Genomic DNA, 18,898 nt, shown 5'->3' on the forward strand with positions numbered 1-18,898 from the left:
CTGACCTCCATTTGAGGGAGATTAGGTTCTCTGATTACAGTGTCAGCTACCTCGGACCCCCAGATAAATCATAGACGCTATCCCAAAGCAAAGCTTAGACTGTCTATTACAGTAAATCATTTCTTTTTTTAAACTGCAGTGTATATAAGAAATGTGTTGGCAGACCTGGAGGAATAAGATTAAAGCAGATTATTGGGTCTCTTTTGGTGCGTCTCTAGGTGTATTAATGAAATTGCCTGGAGACTTTGAAATCTGAAATTGTGGACGTTTTAGTGCGTACATTGGAGTTTGTGAGACTTGGGAAAAAATGAACGGATTGAACTGAATAACAAGTTACAACAACGCCTGAGGATAAAAGCTGTCAGAAGTATTCTTAAGGGGTGTTATTTTAAGAAGCATGTTTCTAGTAAAAAGATTGTGTTTGTTTTAATGAAATGTATGTGTTATAATTTAAACTGCTAATCTAGAAAGTTGCAATTCATAACTTTTTAGGTTAATAATAAACAAACATCCGTTATCCAGCAGATACATAAGAAACTTATGTCTCCTTTCCTAATTCCCAAAGGTAAGCTCAAAATTATGATAGATTTTGTGGTAAATATTAGTTTGATATCAGTAAAGTAACAATTTTATTTCTAAGTTACAAACAGAGTTATGAAATTATGAATTGCAGCTTTAACTACAACTAATGATAAAAATTAGTCTTGTTCAAGAACAGATGTCAGGGTTCCGTCCTTCCTGTTTCAGTGCTTTCATGCCTTGTGGACGGGACCGTGACAGTACAATGTCTTGTATGTATGTTTTGTTATTTGTGGAGACACGCGGCTGTATGTTTTGATAATTCGCCGCGTGTCCTCCACAAATAACAAAACATACATACAAGACATTGTACTGTCACGGTCCCGTCCACAAGGCATGAAAGCCCGAAACAGGAAGGACGGAACCCTGACAACAGATAGACAGAATGCAACTTAATGGACAACATTTTTTTTTAAATGTCACCTACTTCCAAGAGCAAAATAGGGATTCAAATATAAATCATTAAGAATAGCACATTTTTTTTTTTTTTAATCAGTTTTCAATATAGCAGAATCAGGATTACAAGAAAGAAAATATGCAAAATACATTTCACAGTGTCATCAAAATAAACACAGAATAAGGAGATAAGGAAAATAGCTAAATAATACATTTTTGAAATGTATTTCAAGTTCAATTTTATTTAACTTTTAATGTCATTTTGAAGCCCCCTTGGAAATCAGGTCGGACCCCTGTTGGGAATCACTGATATAGTCTATTGACTTTGAATGATTTGTTAGCGACTCTATTTAGTTATCGTACTTTGAATTATCTTCATTTGAAGGCTTTTCCTGCAAATGTTGACGTAAGCGATTAATCGTGATTAATGTGACAAAGCAAACAGCACACCAAGTAATTGATTTAAATACAGTTTTTATCTGCTGACACCCTACTTTGATGCCAACTGTCATCCACTTGCTCTTCCAGGTGAAGACATGTTGGTTGACATGTCTGCTTGTTGTTAAGATAATATTCCCTAATCTGTCTCTGCTCTCTTCGACAGGTGTCCATGAATTGCGACTACGTGTTTGTGAACGGGAAAGAGACGCGCGGCTCCATGAACGCCAGAGTGATTTTCATCTATGAGCACCTCAGTGCACCTCTTGAGCTTACTGTGTGGGTACCTAAACTGCCGCTCAAAGTAGAGCTGTCTGACAACAAGCTGAGCTTCATCAAGGGCTGGAGGGTTCCCATCCTGCCGGATCGCAGGTCAGAAATACGCTTACAACCGCACTTGCTGTTGTTTATAGATGTTTAATTCACAAGTTGCTCTTCTACATCTTTGTTTTTTTGACTCCCTGCTGGCCGCTCTAAAACGGTGTCATGATTGAATAAGTGCAGTTGTTAAGAGCGTTTATGTTAGGTCACTAAGGACTTCGTTAGTTACGATTGAGCTATAGAGCTGACGTTACACGAGCACCAAACTCTATTCTTCATGCCGCTCTTCTACTGTGATTGTGACAAATTGAAGCTGTAATATTGTCACACGCTCTTGACAGAAGATCCCTCAGCACAGGCAGTTTTCAAGATGAACCTCTCCAAAATGATTTATGATATAGAATATTCCGGATGCTTACTGGTGTCATTATGGCTCCCGTAGCAGGCTCATTCTTTTTTGATGTAAATCTCAAATTGAATTCATTAAAATGGACTATTTAAATAGGATTTGATTGTGCTAATCCAGTTTTGGAGGAAGTTGTCATCTACCTATAGCCTAGGGTTGTGTGATGTGGGTATTCAATAGTACAGAATTGTTATTATATACAAACCTTCGTATGTAAAACATCTCACTGCAGAGTTTCCATTTTCTCTCTGTTCAATATGAGATACAAGTGTGTCATTAAATTTACATCTGACCTCAATTTGAGTTGCTTTGATTCAGCATCCCCCAGTACCCAACATGCCTCTCTCCTCCGTTTTATTCCATTACATCGCACAATGTTAAGACGTGTCAACGGGCAGATTTCTGGCATTGGCCTTTAACACTCTTTGATTGATGCTAGTTCTGTGAACTGGCGATCTGTCCACAAAAATGGAGGCTGACTTTTATTGGCTGGACAGGTTCTGTTGCATGAAATGTGCAGTTTTCTTGACATCATAATGAGTTCAAGAACAGATCCAATCTTTAAGTGTTTGTTCCTCGACTGTGAAGATCTTATTAAGCTGTATGAAGAGATAGCATCACATGTTGGGTTTGGTGCTCGACTGATCAGAGCTCTTGTTTTCGACCTCCATGGCAACAAGAGCTTAACGCAGCAAAGATCAAGATGATGTTCATCCATTGCTTTCCAATTTTACGAGTACCTTTCATGAGACTGTGCCTGCCAGTCTCTCTAGGTTGAGAGGTACCAGCGTGTTCCCTCACATGATAACTCATTTCTTGGCATTCAGCTCAATTGAAGGTAATGGACGGGCAGGCTATGGTCTGTCAGTTACAAACAGACAGCTGTCTCTGACATCTCCAGTTATCTGATTAATTAGGTGTGTGTGTGTGGAATGGCAAAAGTGGCATTCAGCTCTCAGTACTCCCCACCCCTGCCACGCTTTCTCTCTCTCGCGCTTCACACAGTGACATTTCTCTGAGAGAGATGGATTAGATGGATTCAGTGGGTTGGTATGTGTGAGGCATGCAAGAACCTTCTTCAAGCAGGTCTTAAGATGATGCGCCTTTTGTTACTGGCAGCCCTCTAACAAACTTTGTGTGATATTAGACGGATCTGAATAAATTTGATGAGTGTGTAATTTATTAAAAGAATAAATTCATTTTGTTACTACAACTATTATTATTTCCTTTTTTATTTTATTGATTTATTATAATGCGATTCATCAACTAATTATTTAGTTAATTCTTACGAAAACACTGAAATAGCTTGATTTTAATTATAAAACATACAATTAGGTAACACAAAAAATGGCATAATGAAGAGCTTTTGTGATGGAGACTTATTTCTGGTCCTAAACACTATCTTGTTGTTTTGTCTTAACGCAGTGCTCAGCAATGTAAAGAGGATCTGTTATATCGCTAAAATATTACGTTCTTATTTTTTATTTTAAAAACAACCGTTTTTGCCAGCCAAGAATACTCGGAAATTAGTCTGCTGACCCTGGCATCCAAAAAACTCAGCGGCGCCATCTTGTGCAACAGAGAATTGTGTTCTCTACCTTGGACAAAACATAAGTTTGACATGGGGATGCATTATTTATGTATTTTATTGCGTCTCTGCTAAATTTCTCTGTTACTGTAAAACGTATATGTATAATACAATATATATGTATAATACAATATATATAATATGTATAATACTTTGGATAAAAGCGTCTGCCAAATGTATAAAAGTAAAATTTATTTTTTTGCTTTTCTGCTGAAATTCTCATTACCGTAACACGTCCTGATTTGAGTGCATTATATGTTGTAATTTAAACGGAGTAAAATTAAAACATTCTGAAATAACTATTGAATGTTCAACTAGATGTTCTCAGATGACAAGAAAAATGATTGACAGAATATTTATAATAAAAATGAAGAAAAAGTGGAAGAATGGAGTGTTCAGGACTGATATTCTCATCCTCCATAACATTAAGAAAAGGTCTACACACACACAAATAAGTTTAAATTAAATTAAAACAAGAAACACATTAACCAGTATCTTTTAAGCGGCTAACAAGTGAACAAATTACTTTATATTTTTGTAGTAAAGAGCTTAATATTCTCATGGCAATCTATCTATACAACTTTTTCCTTCTCATTACCGATACAGGTAGATTTCGGCATTTAAAAAAATTGTTTCATGTATAATTTTTTATTCAAATATACTTCATTAATGTTGTTTTATGTATGATTAATAAAACTTGCTAAGGCATCATGGCTTTGCTGTTTTAGCAAAACATGCTATGCGATATGGTAATGAGAATTTTTAAGGCCTTTTTTGAAAAAAGTTAATTGTGTTAAACTGTCAGTAAAAGTTTTGAAATGAATGCCTTTGAACAGCCAAACCATTCATATTAATAAAAAGGAAATTTGTTAATACAAGTGTTTTTAAGAAAATCTTGAAACCAAGATTTTGTGAGAATAACCCATTTAAACTAACTACATAAACTTACTGATATTATACTTTTTTCTTGCCATAGCCTATACAGTGGATAGTTTTAAATCAAACAAAAATGTATGAATAGATATGATGCATGAATGTATGAAAACTGTTACAATGACCCTTTTTTCTCTCCTATCTCCTCAGAACGGCCCGAGACAGTGACGACGATGATGATGATGACCGCAAAGTGAGCCGTGGATGTACGTTACAGTACCAGAGGGCCCAGGTTAAAGTTTTGACCCAGTTCCACACTACATCTACCGAGGGCACGAACCAGATGATCACTATGCTGGGTCCTGACTGGCAGGTGGATGTAACAGAGCTGGTCCAGGACTCTCTGAAGGTTGTGGATGTTAGAGTGGCTGAGCTGGTAGATCGAACAGTGCTGGTGGCTAATGAGTTGGGATCATCCACTCTCAAGGTAGAGTACCGCACATAATGGACCGTGTTTACTGGATGAATGCAGGATTATTGATTTGAAGGAGAGATGGGTGGATGGATAGAGATGTACTGTACTGTTTGGAGGGTCATTTTCTCATTCTTTTTTCAACATTATAGAGTAGTTATAGTATTCGTCAATGAATTTATAGACGACTATGGGAAATAGGTTGCAAGCAAAATCCTAAATAAATCATTTTTGAACATCTTCAGTGTATACAACCTTTGCATAGAATTTGCAAAAATTACTCTGGCTTTTCATAGACCCATTTCTTGAGAGAATCAGTATGTTATAAAACTTCACATTAAATTAGCAAAATAATGTTTAAAGTGAAGTTTTCTTTCTTGCTATATAGTCAGGACACAATTGGTTCATTGTGAGAGAGTTTGGATCATTCATGACAGCTTGAGCACAACTCGTCACGATGTTGTCTGTTATTTTGCTTTGGGAACGTTTTTTTCTCACCATAAACAAATTTGTACATGAAAGCAAAAGTTTGCAAATTAAACTAGCGAAAACTGCAAAGGTTATTAATAATTAATGGCTAATGCAGAACTCATGGCCAATGTGTGCTGAAAATACACAAACTATGAGTACAAGAGCATCATTCCATCTTTGCAAGGCAGCATGAGAAATATGAATAATATTGTTTATAAGTCAACGACATCAGGGATTTTGTAGCATATCCCTGGGGGCTCTTTGATCTTCATCTTTCACCCCATCACTGTAATCTGAGCACAAAGATTAAGCAGCTTTCAAGAAACATGTTCTAGGGCTCTTGTGAAGATTTTGTTGAATTCCTCTTCGTTTTTTTCCGTGGCTTAATTGGCTTGCCAGGTTTATGGACTACTGTAGTAATTACTGTAGACCGGGCAGATCCTTTTTGTCCTTTAAAAGCTCTCTATTCAAGCACCCAAAGCTCTAGTTGTTAATACAAACGTCAAAAGCAGGTGCATCAGCAAGTATAATAAAACTAATAGCAATTGCCTGTATGAAACTAAATAAGCTATTCTGGTAAGAATGTTTTCTCTTGTTTTGTTTTTGTGTCAATCTGTGTCAATATTTTCTCTCCTTCAAATGCACTGCAGCTTTGAAGCTCACCTTTTTAGAATGGTTTGTACACTCAACATGAAAATTCTTTCATTATTTACTCATCCACAAGTTGTTCCGAACTTTTTGATGTTCTGTTGAAAGCAAAGTTGGATATTTTGAAGAATGTGTGGAAAACATTTTAAAACACAATAGGGCACATTTGACTACAATACACTGAAAGAAATAACTTGTAGAATTTACATAATAAAATCCTTGTAACAATTTTCACGAATTTTTTAAAGTAAAATTTGCTGCTATAATTAGAGTACAACTTACTTACCAGAATAAAGTAATTTCTACATACATTTAGTTTTTGTTAAAATATCAAGTATATGTTACTTAAAGCAGAAAAAAAAAGATGAACTAAATCATGTGACTAACTCAAACTTCACGGATCAGTTACTTTCATATTGAAATTTTTTTACAACATGGATGGTCAAGTGAGAAGTGACTGGTGGTCTCTGTACTGACATTAGCAGAGTTTCTGTATGTTTAAACTCGTGCCTCCCTCAGACGAGGAACAAGCACCCCTCTTCTGAACAACGGTAACCACTTAAAAAACCCAAATTTAAAAATAATACCAAAAATCTCCTAATTCTCAAAGAAAAATCAAGACAAAACACCAACAAGTCTTTCTTTTTACTGACAAACACTTAAAATGACAGTTAATCTTAAAAATGAATCTCCTAATGCAGTCAGATAGAAAGCATGCTGGGAACTTCAGATCAACTGCCAAGGTAGTTATATCTACAAAAATGATTTGTGTAGTCTCCACACAAAATAAATAAGTAAACTTAATTTGATCATTTTAAATAGGTTTAACATAATAAAACTGAGTTGGATTTACTTAATAATTTGTTCAAATAAAATTACATAAACAAAATAATTAAAATCTAAACAACTCAAATAAGTAGATTTAATTCCCAAGATTTTGACATTATTTTAAATTTTTTGGGTTAAAAACAGGAACATAATTATATTAAGTATATTTTAATTATATATATTTTTTTTAAATATCTACTAAAGCACAAAATCATTTGTTTCAATAGTGGCAGTATTTTACTATGGTAGTCAATAGTGCCCCTAAACATTCTTCTAAATATCTCTCTTTGTGTTGAACTAAAATGTATATATGTTTGTAACAGTTTGAGGGTGAGTAAATTATGACCTTTTTGGGTGAACTATCCCTTTAAGAATTGAAAAAAATGCAGGAAAAAAATACTTCAGTTCAATTATGCATTCATCTGCCTTCCCCCCTCGGGCTTCAAGCCTTTCCAAGCAGAAGAGAGGCGATGTGTGAGAGATCGAATGTATAGAATTGGATAATCAATGAACTGGAACAGTCTGTTCCAAAACATTAGTGTATTGGGAAACAAACACTGTGTGTATGCTACATACAAGTAAAAATTTTGGACTTGATCAGAAGCCAGAGTTGAGCTCTCTACAATGTTTTGGGGGAAAAAATTGAATGCAAAATAAGAGCCGAGCAGAGTCACTTCATGGGACATGAGCTCAGAATCAGCTCGACGGCTAGTTTATAAACCTACATGAGCGACGAGAGCTTTCATCCAGAGATGGGTACTTTTTGAAGAGGGAAGTAATAACAGGCTGGATGAAAATGTTTGCTGCGGAGGCTGGAGATTTTTGAACACCATTAAAAGTCATTATGGTCTTTATTGGGCTGAATTATCGAGAGCGAAATTTGCTTTGCTTTCCTCCCCTCGAGCCGAGCGTGATTTGAGTCAATTACACGCAGGTATTATTATTGTTTCTGGCTTGGAATGGCTGTAAATGAAGAGCTAAAGTACTGTTCTGACATCAGTGATGGAAATGTATTTTCGGTCATTCATACTTTTGTGTTTTTGACAGAAGAGTGCTGCCGAGAAAATCTTTTCTTATTCCTTTTCTTTATTTTTCTGCTCTTCACCTACTCCTAATACTTAGAATTAACGAAGCCCTGGCTCCTGAAGGATAAATTACTTGTGATGTTTCTTATTTTTAAGTCAATTTAGATAAAAGCATCCGCTAACAATGTCAACATGTCACAATAGGTCAATGTAAACGTACTGTTTTTAAAATGAAACTTTTCAATACTTCCCATAGCCTGTTCCGTTCCTCGCAAAACCCTTTTCAAGCTAACCTTTCTAAATTATGTAAAGAGAAAAAAAACAACCCAGATTGAGGCTCATCTCATCTAACTTGGCATTGCGGGGCTCTTGGGATCCTCTCACCATTAAGCAGAGAAACATGAGGAAAAAGGGTGGTGCTCCCCCACTTGACTTCTTACTCCATAGGTCCCTGGTGACCTTTAACGGCACTATGAGGTGAAGAAAGGGCGTCATAATGAGTTTGAAGTGTCAGATTTATGTGGATAACTTCGGACTACTGGCCGTCCTCTGGAGGAAAAGTGTATTTTCCCATGCTTGTCTTGCTTACTGGAGTGTGTCTTGAATATGAGGGATTACACACTGAATGTTTCTAGTTGGCTGTCTTAATTCATATCGCTATATTTCTTCTTCTTACGACTGCCATCACCCTTAAATTGTCCTTGAAGATACACACTCAGCTGTATATAAACACATTGATTGTTGTTTTGTTGGTTTCAGGTTGAATCCCCGCTTGCAGTGGAGGCAGTGCTGGGCGAAACACAGTTCTCTGTGGTAGACGAGAAAGTGTCCATACTTGAGCTACGCGTTCATGCCATCTCTGGACTGGCACTTAATCTGCAGCCAAGCCCTGGCAACAGCCATACCATGGTTGCCAAGGCAACTGGTCTGCAGACACTCTCCACTCCTAAGCAGGTATACACCTTGATTGTTTTCTTCAGGAATAAGTGATATTTATTTTGTTTTCTCAGTGCTGTGTTCAATCCTGTCGTGTATCATTTGATTAAAATTTTATTTCTTGAAAGAAAATAGTAGTGAAGTGCTGATGGTTTTTATGAGATTCTTAAGGTATGATTATAGGCTTGGTATATATTGAACCAGATTGACTTACATTTGGAATAAAAAACTTAACTCATATTAGCTTAGGTTGCTCAAACCAGATTTTCAAAGTTTGATTTTATTTCTATAGAATTGGTACGAATGGATGGGAAGACAAGTGTGGGGGGACATTTGCTCATGAATATTAATTAGGTGATATAACATTCATCTAGTAGTCTCTGGTGAAAGTCAGTCGTCAGCCGAAGAATATCGTTGTTTTCCTTCTGAAACCTTGTACTGTTTTTAAGGAAATGGAAGAAAAGGCTGTTCATTTAAGTGATTAAATACTGTTCACTTTTTAATACTTTTTATTGGTTAAGTTTTCACAAAACCCAATGACAAACATGAAGGGTGGCCAATAATAAAAATAATAATCATGAAATATGGAGGTTTGAGAAGGACAGCAACGATATAACTAGTTTGTTTGTTCTTCATCTTCTGCTTGATCCTCAAGTCTCCATTTTATGTGGCCGGCCACAATTTGGTCTTCAACCAACAGTGGAAAGGCTTTAGGTTTAATGCTTATTTCCCATATCTTTGCATAATTGTCTAAATATGACAATATCATTCATCATCAAACCCGACCGCAGCTGAGCCTGGAAGAAAGCTCTAACCCTTTGCCCCCTGCAGCTAATTATTCCAGTGACATTTATTAGAAATTCGTCCTTGCTGCGCAGGATCATTCCACTCCTGAAGAGTTAACGCTGACTGAACGGAGCCTTATACTGATGAACCAGTTTGCCTGAAGGTTACTTGCATGAAGGTTGCATGCGGTCTTCTAGCCGGCCCCTACTGCTTTAATAAAGGCTTGTTTGGCATTCAGACACATTCAGATTTCCCGTAAAATATCAGCGCACGAAATGAGCATGGATCTCGTTTAATAAGAAGCCAGCACAGCTCCCGTTCTCCAGCACTCTCAAGTGGGAGCCCTCATGGGAGGTATAATCTATAATTTTTTCAAAGCATAATTGGAACCTATTTGCTCATATTTCCAAGAAAGGACCCTTAACAGTGCCGCGTTAATTTATGCAATGTCTTGGGCAGGTCACGACACCAAGCTGCGAAGCTCGGGGCCTTTTCATTCTTGCTCTGTATTTAGACCAATACCCAACACATGAGGGTGGCTGCTTGCAATTCATGCATTCAAATACGGTGGCTCTTAACCCCCTCCGCACTGTTCTTTACCACCTTTGGTTTTAATGAGCGTAATGTATCAGCGTAAGTGCTTGTGGAGGCTGTGCTACAAATATCAGTGATGACCCTCCCCCAGCGCGGCTGCTCTTACTTCATCACTTCAGATCTCAAGTGCACTTACCCCTGGAGTCACGAAATAACAGCAAAAATTTCAGGGGTTTTTACCATTTCTGCATAGTATACTTCATTGTGAGTCACAAACTGGGTTTCCATGACAGATTTGCTCAAAACTCCATACTCCTCAAAGGAGGAGTATGGAGATTTTAGCGACATCTAGCGGTGAGGTTGCGAATTGCAACCAACGGCTCACTCAATATATCCCCCCTCCCTTTCCAAGCACTAAGATGTTACCATGTTTTTGCATCTTCGCCGAATGAGATAACGTATTTACTAGTGCTGTCAATCGATAAAAAAATTACATTTACATTTAGTCATTTGGCAGACGCTTTTATCCAAAGCGACTTACAGTGCACTTATTACAGGGACAATCCACCTGGAGCAACATGGAGTAAAGTGTCTTGCTCAAGGACACACTGGTGGTGGCTTCTGGGATCGAACCAGCAACCTTTTAATTTACCAGTTGAGTGGTTTAACCCACTAGACCATCATCTCTGATATTCTGAAAATATTCGGATAAATCACAAATCTTTTCTGTGATTAATCACGATTAATCGGACTTAACAATTAAGTTTTGAGATATACTTTTACATTCTAATAATTCACATTTAATCTTCCAATTAATGTAGAAACAACAGATTTCATTTTATGAATGAAAGCCAACATGATAATATTAGTACTGAAACTGATGTCTCTATAAAATGTATAAATATTTCTTTATTTTAACATGAATTATAGCCAATCAACAGCATAATTGAGAGCTATCACGTCTAACAGGTAGGAAATATACAGAAATTGAATAAAGTTCTTAAACACAGTTTTTAATGCTAAATTATCAATTAAATACAGAATTACTAGAAAACACATTGAATTCCTCTTTTCTTATGTCTCTTTACGCAGACCTGATGCCCTTAACCATTTTAACAACTCTTTGCATTCATTTAAGATTTTATTTAACACGTTGAAGTCTGTGCTTACGAAAATGGTCTTTCTGGCATAATCTTGTGTGGTTTTGTTCATCCAAGCATGAAAGAGAACTTAATACTGGTGTGCTGTCTGAAAGATTCTGACAGAGATTCACTGACGCAGCCTTTAGCATGTGACTGTATACACCAGACTGAACGCATTGCGTTTTGCCGCGTCCCACAGCTAGAAGCTGTCTATCTTCACTGTACGCATCAAAGCAACTGTTTCAAATCGTGCTTAAGTGGTTTAAAAGCCTGTACATGAATAGGAGCGTTGTTATATAATGTGACGCCAGACAAGGGATGAGAAAAACAAACGGATGCTGCGATAATTGCGTTAAATATTTTTAAGCGTTAATCTGAAAAAAAATGATCTCACGCGTTTACTTGGACAGCCATAGTTTTTTATAAATATGCTCTGTAGAGTAGTTTTTCCGTTAAGAGAAACAACATGGCGAATTCCATGCAAGGCGACTCGCCATGTATGTAGATAGAAAATGCTGATTCGTACAGTAGGTAATAACAACAACGCTTTATTATATGAAGTCTTTATACATCTCTGAAGACATGGTTGTGTACACTATATTTCATTTCCGTCAATAGATCCTCCAAAAAAACTACACGCTTGACCATTAAATGTTGGAAATAAATAAATGACAGGATTCCCATTAAACTATTTTTGTGTTTGCGTATGTGTAAGTAATTCTGTCCAAACTTCTTGAATTTTGGGTTTTCTGGCAGGTTGCGAACCAACTTTAGATTTGCATACCGTCACCTACTGTGATGATTAATTTACATGAATCCACTGTTGCTAATAAATCTTAATTTTGCACTATTTCGTTTTTTCTGCATATGGGCCATCATATAAGATATTACTTGATGTGAATTCCTTATAACCTTCCAAATGTTCTCCCAAACACACCACATCATCTGTAGAGAATGATCATGTGACTTGTCCGTACACCACGTGATCTGTAAATGCAACTAAAACTGTTTCCATTGCAGTTTTCTTTATTATTCCTTTATGAAATTGCTTGAAAAAAAACTCATGTATTATATGATATATGAGAATTTTTGCAAAATTTACGTTTCCATTGAGTGCATTTCAATTCACAATAACAAATGGGCAAAATTTGAAGGGTAACGCAATTGTGTATGGTTTTATTATTGCAGATTTCAATATGAGCTAAAACATTTCTCATCCAATGTACCCAAACCCAGGTTACTTTACTGTCATACATTTTATAGCTCTATACTCTTAATGGATTTCTAGTTAATGGAATAGTTAAAAATTCTGTCATAAATTACATCCCCATTGACTTTCATTGAATGGGCACAAAACCAATGTAAGTCAATGGGCACCAACAGTTTTCTGTGACCAACACTTTTAAAAAAATCTTCTTATGTGTTCTGCAGTGGAGAAAAGAATGTCATATAGGTTTGAAATGAAAAGAGGGCGTGTAAATAATGAAAGAATTTCCATTTTGAAGGTGAACTATTCCTTTTAAGTTAATGATTAAATGAAACGTCTCCCAAGCTATGAATAAGCCACCTGGGAGCAATAACATTTTACTCAAACCTGTGGGTACATTACCCACCAAAACATTTCTTGGAAAGGAGTAGCATTGAGAAATGGTTATGTCATCAGTAGCATCATATCTGAGTTATGATGAATTACTTTAATGAAAATATGTGCCACTCCAGATAACATAACCCCCCTCCAGACCGCTTATGGCGTTTTAATTCTGACATCAAACCAAAATCTCAGGTGTGAAAGCGTATTTTCCTTTCAAGCTTTTTTCCTCACACGTCAGGTACCCTTGTCCTTTGTGCCCGAATGCCCATTTAAATAATTGATTCCCAGAATTCCAATAGGTTTTAAAAAACAGGCACACTTCAGCTCTAGTTTCATACCTGCAAACTAGTCGTTTTTCGGTGAAATTCGCCGTTTTGAATCAAAAATAGCTCATTTATGTGAATCGTGTACATCCATGGGGTCTTAGGCATCTACTCTCAAGTGTCTGAATGTCTTTGGTCCAGCACTTAGATTCGTTTGCCCAACCAGAATCAAGCTAACAGCTAATCGCTTCATCGGACGCGCAAACGCTTTGGTTCCGTTGGACACGCATCCAGTTTGTATTGGGAAAGGTGCACCTCTCAGAATACTTATACAAATAAAGATCATTTTACATGTTTAATTATGACTTAGAGCATTGGGATTGTGAGACGAGGGCAACGTATGTAATATTTATGAAAATCTCAAATTCGAACAAGATCCATATTTTTCCTGTAGCTCAAAATTGTTGTCATGTGATTAGCTGCTGCTCCATTGGTGTCATGTTTTGCACTTTAAAAACTGTGTTGGTATGTAGTTTGTGACGTACAATAAATCCGAAATTACCGTAGAGATCTAACTTACCATATAATTAACAGTTCGCAATGAAACGATACATTCACATGCCATATTAATGTCTAAAAAAGTGAAGCTTGTAAAAATATCAAGGGGCTGATTGATGAAGTTCAGTTTAGTGGCTAAAGTGATCTGTTAAGGTCTGCGAGGACAGCGTGTCGTCTTCAATGTTTTATTCAGATCAGGCATATCAAAGACTCTCTTCATCTTGACAAGTGAGGATGACAGAGCTCCAGCCGGAATGTCAGAGCAACCTTGAAGTTAGCGGCGCGACAGAAGACTTTTTACAGCCTCGCAACAGGGCGTTGCTGACTGGAGGCAGATATACACTTCTCTTCCTGAATATAAAAGGATAGCAACACTTCATTTCTGACTAAAAGCACTCTGGCAGAGTGGCTTTCATTTTGTCTGCCTGCCAACAGGTGTAAAGCATTGTGTTCCTTGAGCGGGGAACAGGAACAGGAAGGCGACTGTCAAGCCGAGGCTTGTTATGAGGTGACAAGAACACAAGCATCACGTCAGCGCCGTTTCCCCTCAGCCCGTGTCTCCAATGGTCAAAGTGTACGGGCCCTTCTGATGTTAGCTGCATGTCACTTGCTCTAATCTGCACTTGTCTTGTATCCGAGAAACATCTGATGTACACATGAAAGTGGCGTGCGAAACAGAACACAGTAGCGTCCTTTTTTAATAGCATACCAATGCTAAAGTCAAAATTCCAAAATCTGATAATAATTTTGTATTGTGTTACTGTACACCTCTGACAAAAATATGTTAAAACAATTAATTCTGTAAATAAAACGATTTTATTGTCTGTGTTCATAGGAGGCCAGTTTGTCCATCTGGATCTACTACAGCGACAACACTGCTGCCCCCCTGAGCATGTATGACCCTAAAGACTACAACCTCAACGCCTCCACAGCAGATGACAAGGTGGTTAGCGTATCCCAACAACCCCAACAGCGGTGGCCAGTCATCGTCGCAGAAGGCGAGGGCTCGGGAGACATAGTGCATGTGGAGATGACCATCTGCGAATCCTGCCAGAAGACTAAACGCAAGAGCGTCATCGCATCATCTCCGGTGTTTGTAAAAGTCCGCTTCAGAACAGACGAAGACTCTGAGGAGGACGTGGATCCAGAGCCCGAAATAGATACCAGAATTACCTCGATTGACCCCAATGCAGGCAGTGAGGGATACGAGCAGCCGGCGAGCATGCCCATCGATTACACCAACTTTCCAACCACCAGCAATCAAGAACTTACGACGGAAGAAAGCGACGACGAAGACGAAGATGACAAGTTCGTGCACAGTTCCCAAGGCATTACGCATCTGGAGATAGGCATGTACGCTCTCCTCAGCGTGTTTTGTTTGGCCATACTGCTGTTTCTTATAAACTGCATCGTGTTTGTGGTGAAGTATCGGCACAAGCGCATCCCCCCTGAAGGACAAGCCAACATGGACCATTCTCACCACTGGGTGTTCCTCGGTAACGGGGAACCCTTGCGTGCTGAGAGCGAACTCTCGCCTCAGACGGCAGAGAGTCCCAGCAACACTTTGGAGGGGGTACAGACGTGTTGTCACGGGGACCACCACAGCAGCGGCAGCTCCCAGACCAGCGTGCAAAGCCAGGTCCACGGCCGAGGAGACGGCAGCTCCGGGGGATCCACCAAAGAGCACGGGGAAGATGCAAGCTCGCCCACATCCAAACGCAAGCGTGTCAAGTTCACCACTTTTACCCATCCCGCAGAGGACTTACCCTACAACTCCATCCCCATTGCCAATGAGGAGGACATACAGTGGGTGTGCCAAGACATGGGCTTTCAAGACCAAGAGGAACTGCATGACTACATGCGCAGGATAAAGGAAATAGCCTGATCTGGCGAGGCACTTTCTAAAGACGCTCCTTTCTATTTTTCTCTCTTATTTTTCACTCTAGAGAAGGTACCTTTCACGAGAACAAGAAACCGAGGCCTAGTGTTTAGTCTGGGTTTTCTGCACAGTGCCGTTTCCTCTACACCTTGACACACAAAAATTCATAACACTGTCTGGAAAGCCAAAGACGAGTCTAGGGGATTGGTATATCTCAAGCAAATACGGCTTTTGCAGTCTGACTGCTGCTCAGTAGAAGGTTGAGTGTACAATCTTTCGGGGAAACGGATTTTCGGTTTTGAGCACGGATATCAAGATGGATTCTTTAAGTACTCGATCATTCTTGTAGTGGGATATGTGGGTCACCCCGCTGTGGACAGGATCTTTCTCGGAGGAATGCTTGGCGTCTTGGCACTGTGTCCATTATTCTTCTCCTCTTATTTTTTTTTAACAGATTCTTCTCCGACAAAGCGGCCTTTGAAGTGCAGATTCTAATTTTAGCCCAGATTTGTGATCGAGACGGATGATTTTCATGCCACTGTTGATAACACTTGGCCACAGAAACCGTCATGAACGTTTACGAGAACATGACATGGATTCCTGTCACTGTTGGAAAATGGTTTTAGTACCCCCGCCCCACCTTGCTCATCCTTTATCTCCATTCAATCCGTTCATACTGTATGTCTTCAGGGTTTCATTCTCTCCTTCTCGGTTAAGTCAAAAGCCTTATTAAAGGGATTTCAATAGTCAAAACCTTTCTCTGTTCTGACACTGTTTGCTCACATTGGTATGCTAAATAAACATTTGTGAGGTGAGGTGGAAAGCAGGAGCTTGTACATTGTGGAGTTAGATATCTTCTCCAACATTCCTCAGCATGAATGGAGGCATAAATTTGGTTTCGTTGATCTTATTTTAGTTTGTATTGTGAGAATTATCTAATCATACATTAATGATATTATACGACATATCATGTTATCATGCATTACATGCATGTTCCAGACCTGCCCTTCTGTGTCCCACCTCCTTTGTATATACTTACGTTTAGAACATACTGACTGCTATAACTCTCTGTGAGCGTGTGGAGTAACGGAGACAGGCGCCATTTAGGGACTCAGATATTTGAATTCTGGAAGGTTTCTGTCTTTTTAATGACCTCACCATGAATTCCCACCCAAGTGGTTATAGAGCAACGTAAGGACAATATGCTATGCAAACACACTGGAGGGGTTTATTATTGTGGTTAAATAAATCGGCCCCCAAATATCGCTATAGCATCACAGTTACGTTCAATTAAGATTTATTGCTAGAATTATCGCAAAACGAGTTGTAACACCTAACACAGTGTGATTTGCTGGTTTTGGGATTTTTGTAACTTTTTAGATACAATCAAATTGGCTTTCCATTTCAATTTGCTATTCTAGATTTCTAGATTTTTACAATCCGCCAACTCGTAAAAATAAGTTGCAATTAGTTAGTTAAGCAATTATACGTTACAGCAACTCATCAATTTGATTTTACTTGAAATTCAAGTCAGCAAGAAAAAACATTGTGTGCTGTTTGTTTTGTTCATTTAATCTCACAAAATTCGTTCAAGCAAGAAAATCTATGAAATGTTTTTTAGCACAGTAGATCAGTACAGCCCAGATATGTAAAGTGTTTACTAGTGTAGAAATGATTAAGCTGGTAACAGATTTTGTTTCGTAGTTAGTGCACAATTCAATTCTATGTGTATTGCTGCTAACCTGTCAGGGGTTAGTTTCAGGGTGCCAGTCCCTCCAGTTTGTTCATGACGTCTCAATTGAAATACATATTTTCCCACTGTGCTTATTGTAACATTCATGATTTCTCATTTTTAATCCCTGTAAGCAGGAGGGAACAGCTGTATTTTGTTTCTTTGTTTTTTAATAAGATTCATTATATTAGACCGGAGCCCCTCATTTAAAAAGGGGCCCTTTGCACTCGAAATGGAAGTCACGATTTACTTGATGAGAACACACCCTCATTCCTATGATTTATAACCCCGTTCACCTCTTGTCAAGGGATCCTAATGTGATGATGTCTAAATGTGTGGAAGAGTTTTGATTGACAGCTGGAGCGCAGTTGGCAGAACTTTTAGTTTGACCCACATTTCAGATCCGATGGTTCAGAACTGAATGTAAACTTTTCAACTGTACCTTGATGATCAAAAGGAGCATCCAATGTATTATTAAGGTTTTCAAACGGCTCAGTTAGACTACTAGCGGATCTCTGGTAGCAGCTCGTTTCATTTGAGAAATTATTTTCCTATTCACGTCATTTGTAAGTATCACGACATTGGAGTCTCATGTTGTTTTTATACTTTCATCAGATGATGTACGTATGTATATGAAACAGCAGTTGCAATATATGTGCTTTTATTTTTATTTTTCGAAGAGGAGCTGCTACTAGGCCTTGGCCTTGACCACATGCTGTGTTGTGGTGTAGAGATTCGAGCTGTACTTTATGACCTGCTGAAGCACGGTACTATCAGCCATGTGCTGCCACACTCTTAATGTACAGAGCACTGTTACAACTCCCTGTATCCTCCCCATAAAAGAACAACTGTTGTATTTCCCTCCTTATATGTAAGTACTAAAGAAAAAATACAATGCATTCCCTTGCTCTTTTGTCTTTTATTCGCCGCATTTTTATGCCATATTTGTGTAAAGGCTTTCCAGATTAGCTGTCTAGAGATTAAGACCTTTCTATCACATAAATAACAGACTTAATAAATATAAATGGAAGGCAACACCTGAAACGCAAAAAGCTTTTTTTATGATAGCGTTAAATCTGACAGTTTTTGCAGAGTGAAATGTAGTCCTGGTTGTGATGCGAACAGTCAATCTCAGGCAAGTATTTACCACCACCAAAACACACATTTCCGCACTGCTCGCCACTAAATGCCAAAGGTATGGAAATTGAAACCAGTGGGTCGTGAACCGAAAGCAAGAAGCATGTCTGTTCTGATGAGCTGCATTGGAAAACAACATTTAATGTAAATAATAAAATAAACCATATAATAGAGCATTGCTAGACTGGCAGAATAAATAGTTTTTTTACATTTAAAAGAGAGAACAGAACACACTCTCCTTATCCTTTTGTTGTTCACATCAAAGGCAATGTGTCCAATTAAACTCTAGGGTACT

The 18,898-nt window shown here is 38.1% G+C and overlaps 1 protein-coding gene across 2 annotated transcripts in view; it reads left to right on the forward strand.

Moving 5' to 3' along the window:
- tmem132e (transmembrane protein 132E) overlaps positions 1 to 18,365 on the forward strand; it is a 230,290-nt gene extending 211,925 nt beyond the window's left edge. For both annotated transcript variants that reach the window (XM_056747008.1, XM_056747007.1), the window contains exons 6-9: positions 1,580 to 1,785; positions 4,812 to 5,088; positions 8,805 to 8,999; positions 14,691 to 18,365. In XM_056747008.1, coding sequence (XP_056602986.1) covers positions 1,580 to 1,785; positions 4,812 to 5,088; positions 8,805 to 8,999; positions 14,691 to 15,740 — 1,728 coding nt within the window. In that variant the 3' untranslated portion in view covers positions 15,741 to 18,365. The remainder of the gene's footprint in view (positions 1 to 1,579; positions 1,786 to 4,811; positions 5,089 to 8,804; positions 9,000 to 14,690) is intronic.
- The last annotated feature ends 533 nt before the right edge of the window (positions 18,366 to 18,898 follow it).

This window comes from Triplophysa dalaica, chromosome 4 (assembly GCF_015846415.1).
Source record: "Triplophysa dalaica isolate WHDGS20190420 chromosome 4, ASM1584641v1, whole genome shotgun sequence".
Classification (NCBI taxonomy): domain Eukaryota; kingdom Metazoa; phylum Chordata; class Actinopteri; order Cypriniformes; family Nemacheilidae; genus Triplophysa; species Triplophysa dalaica.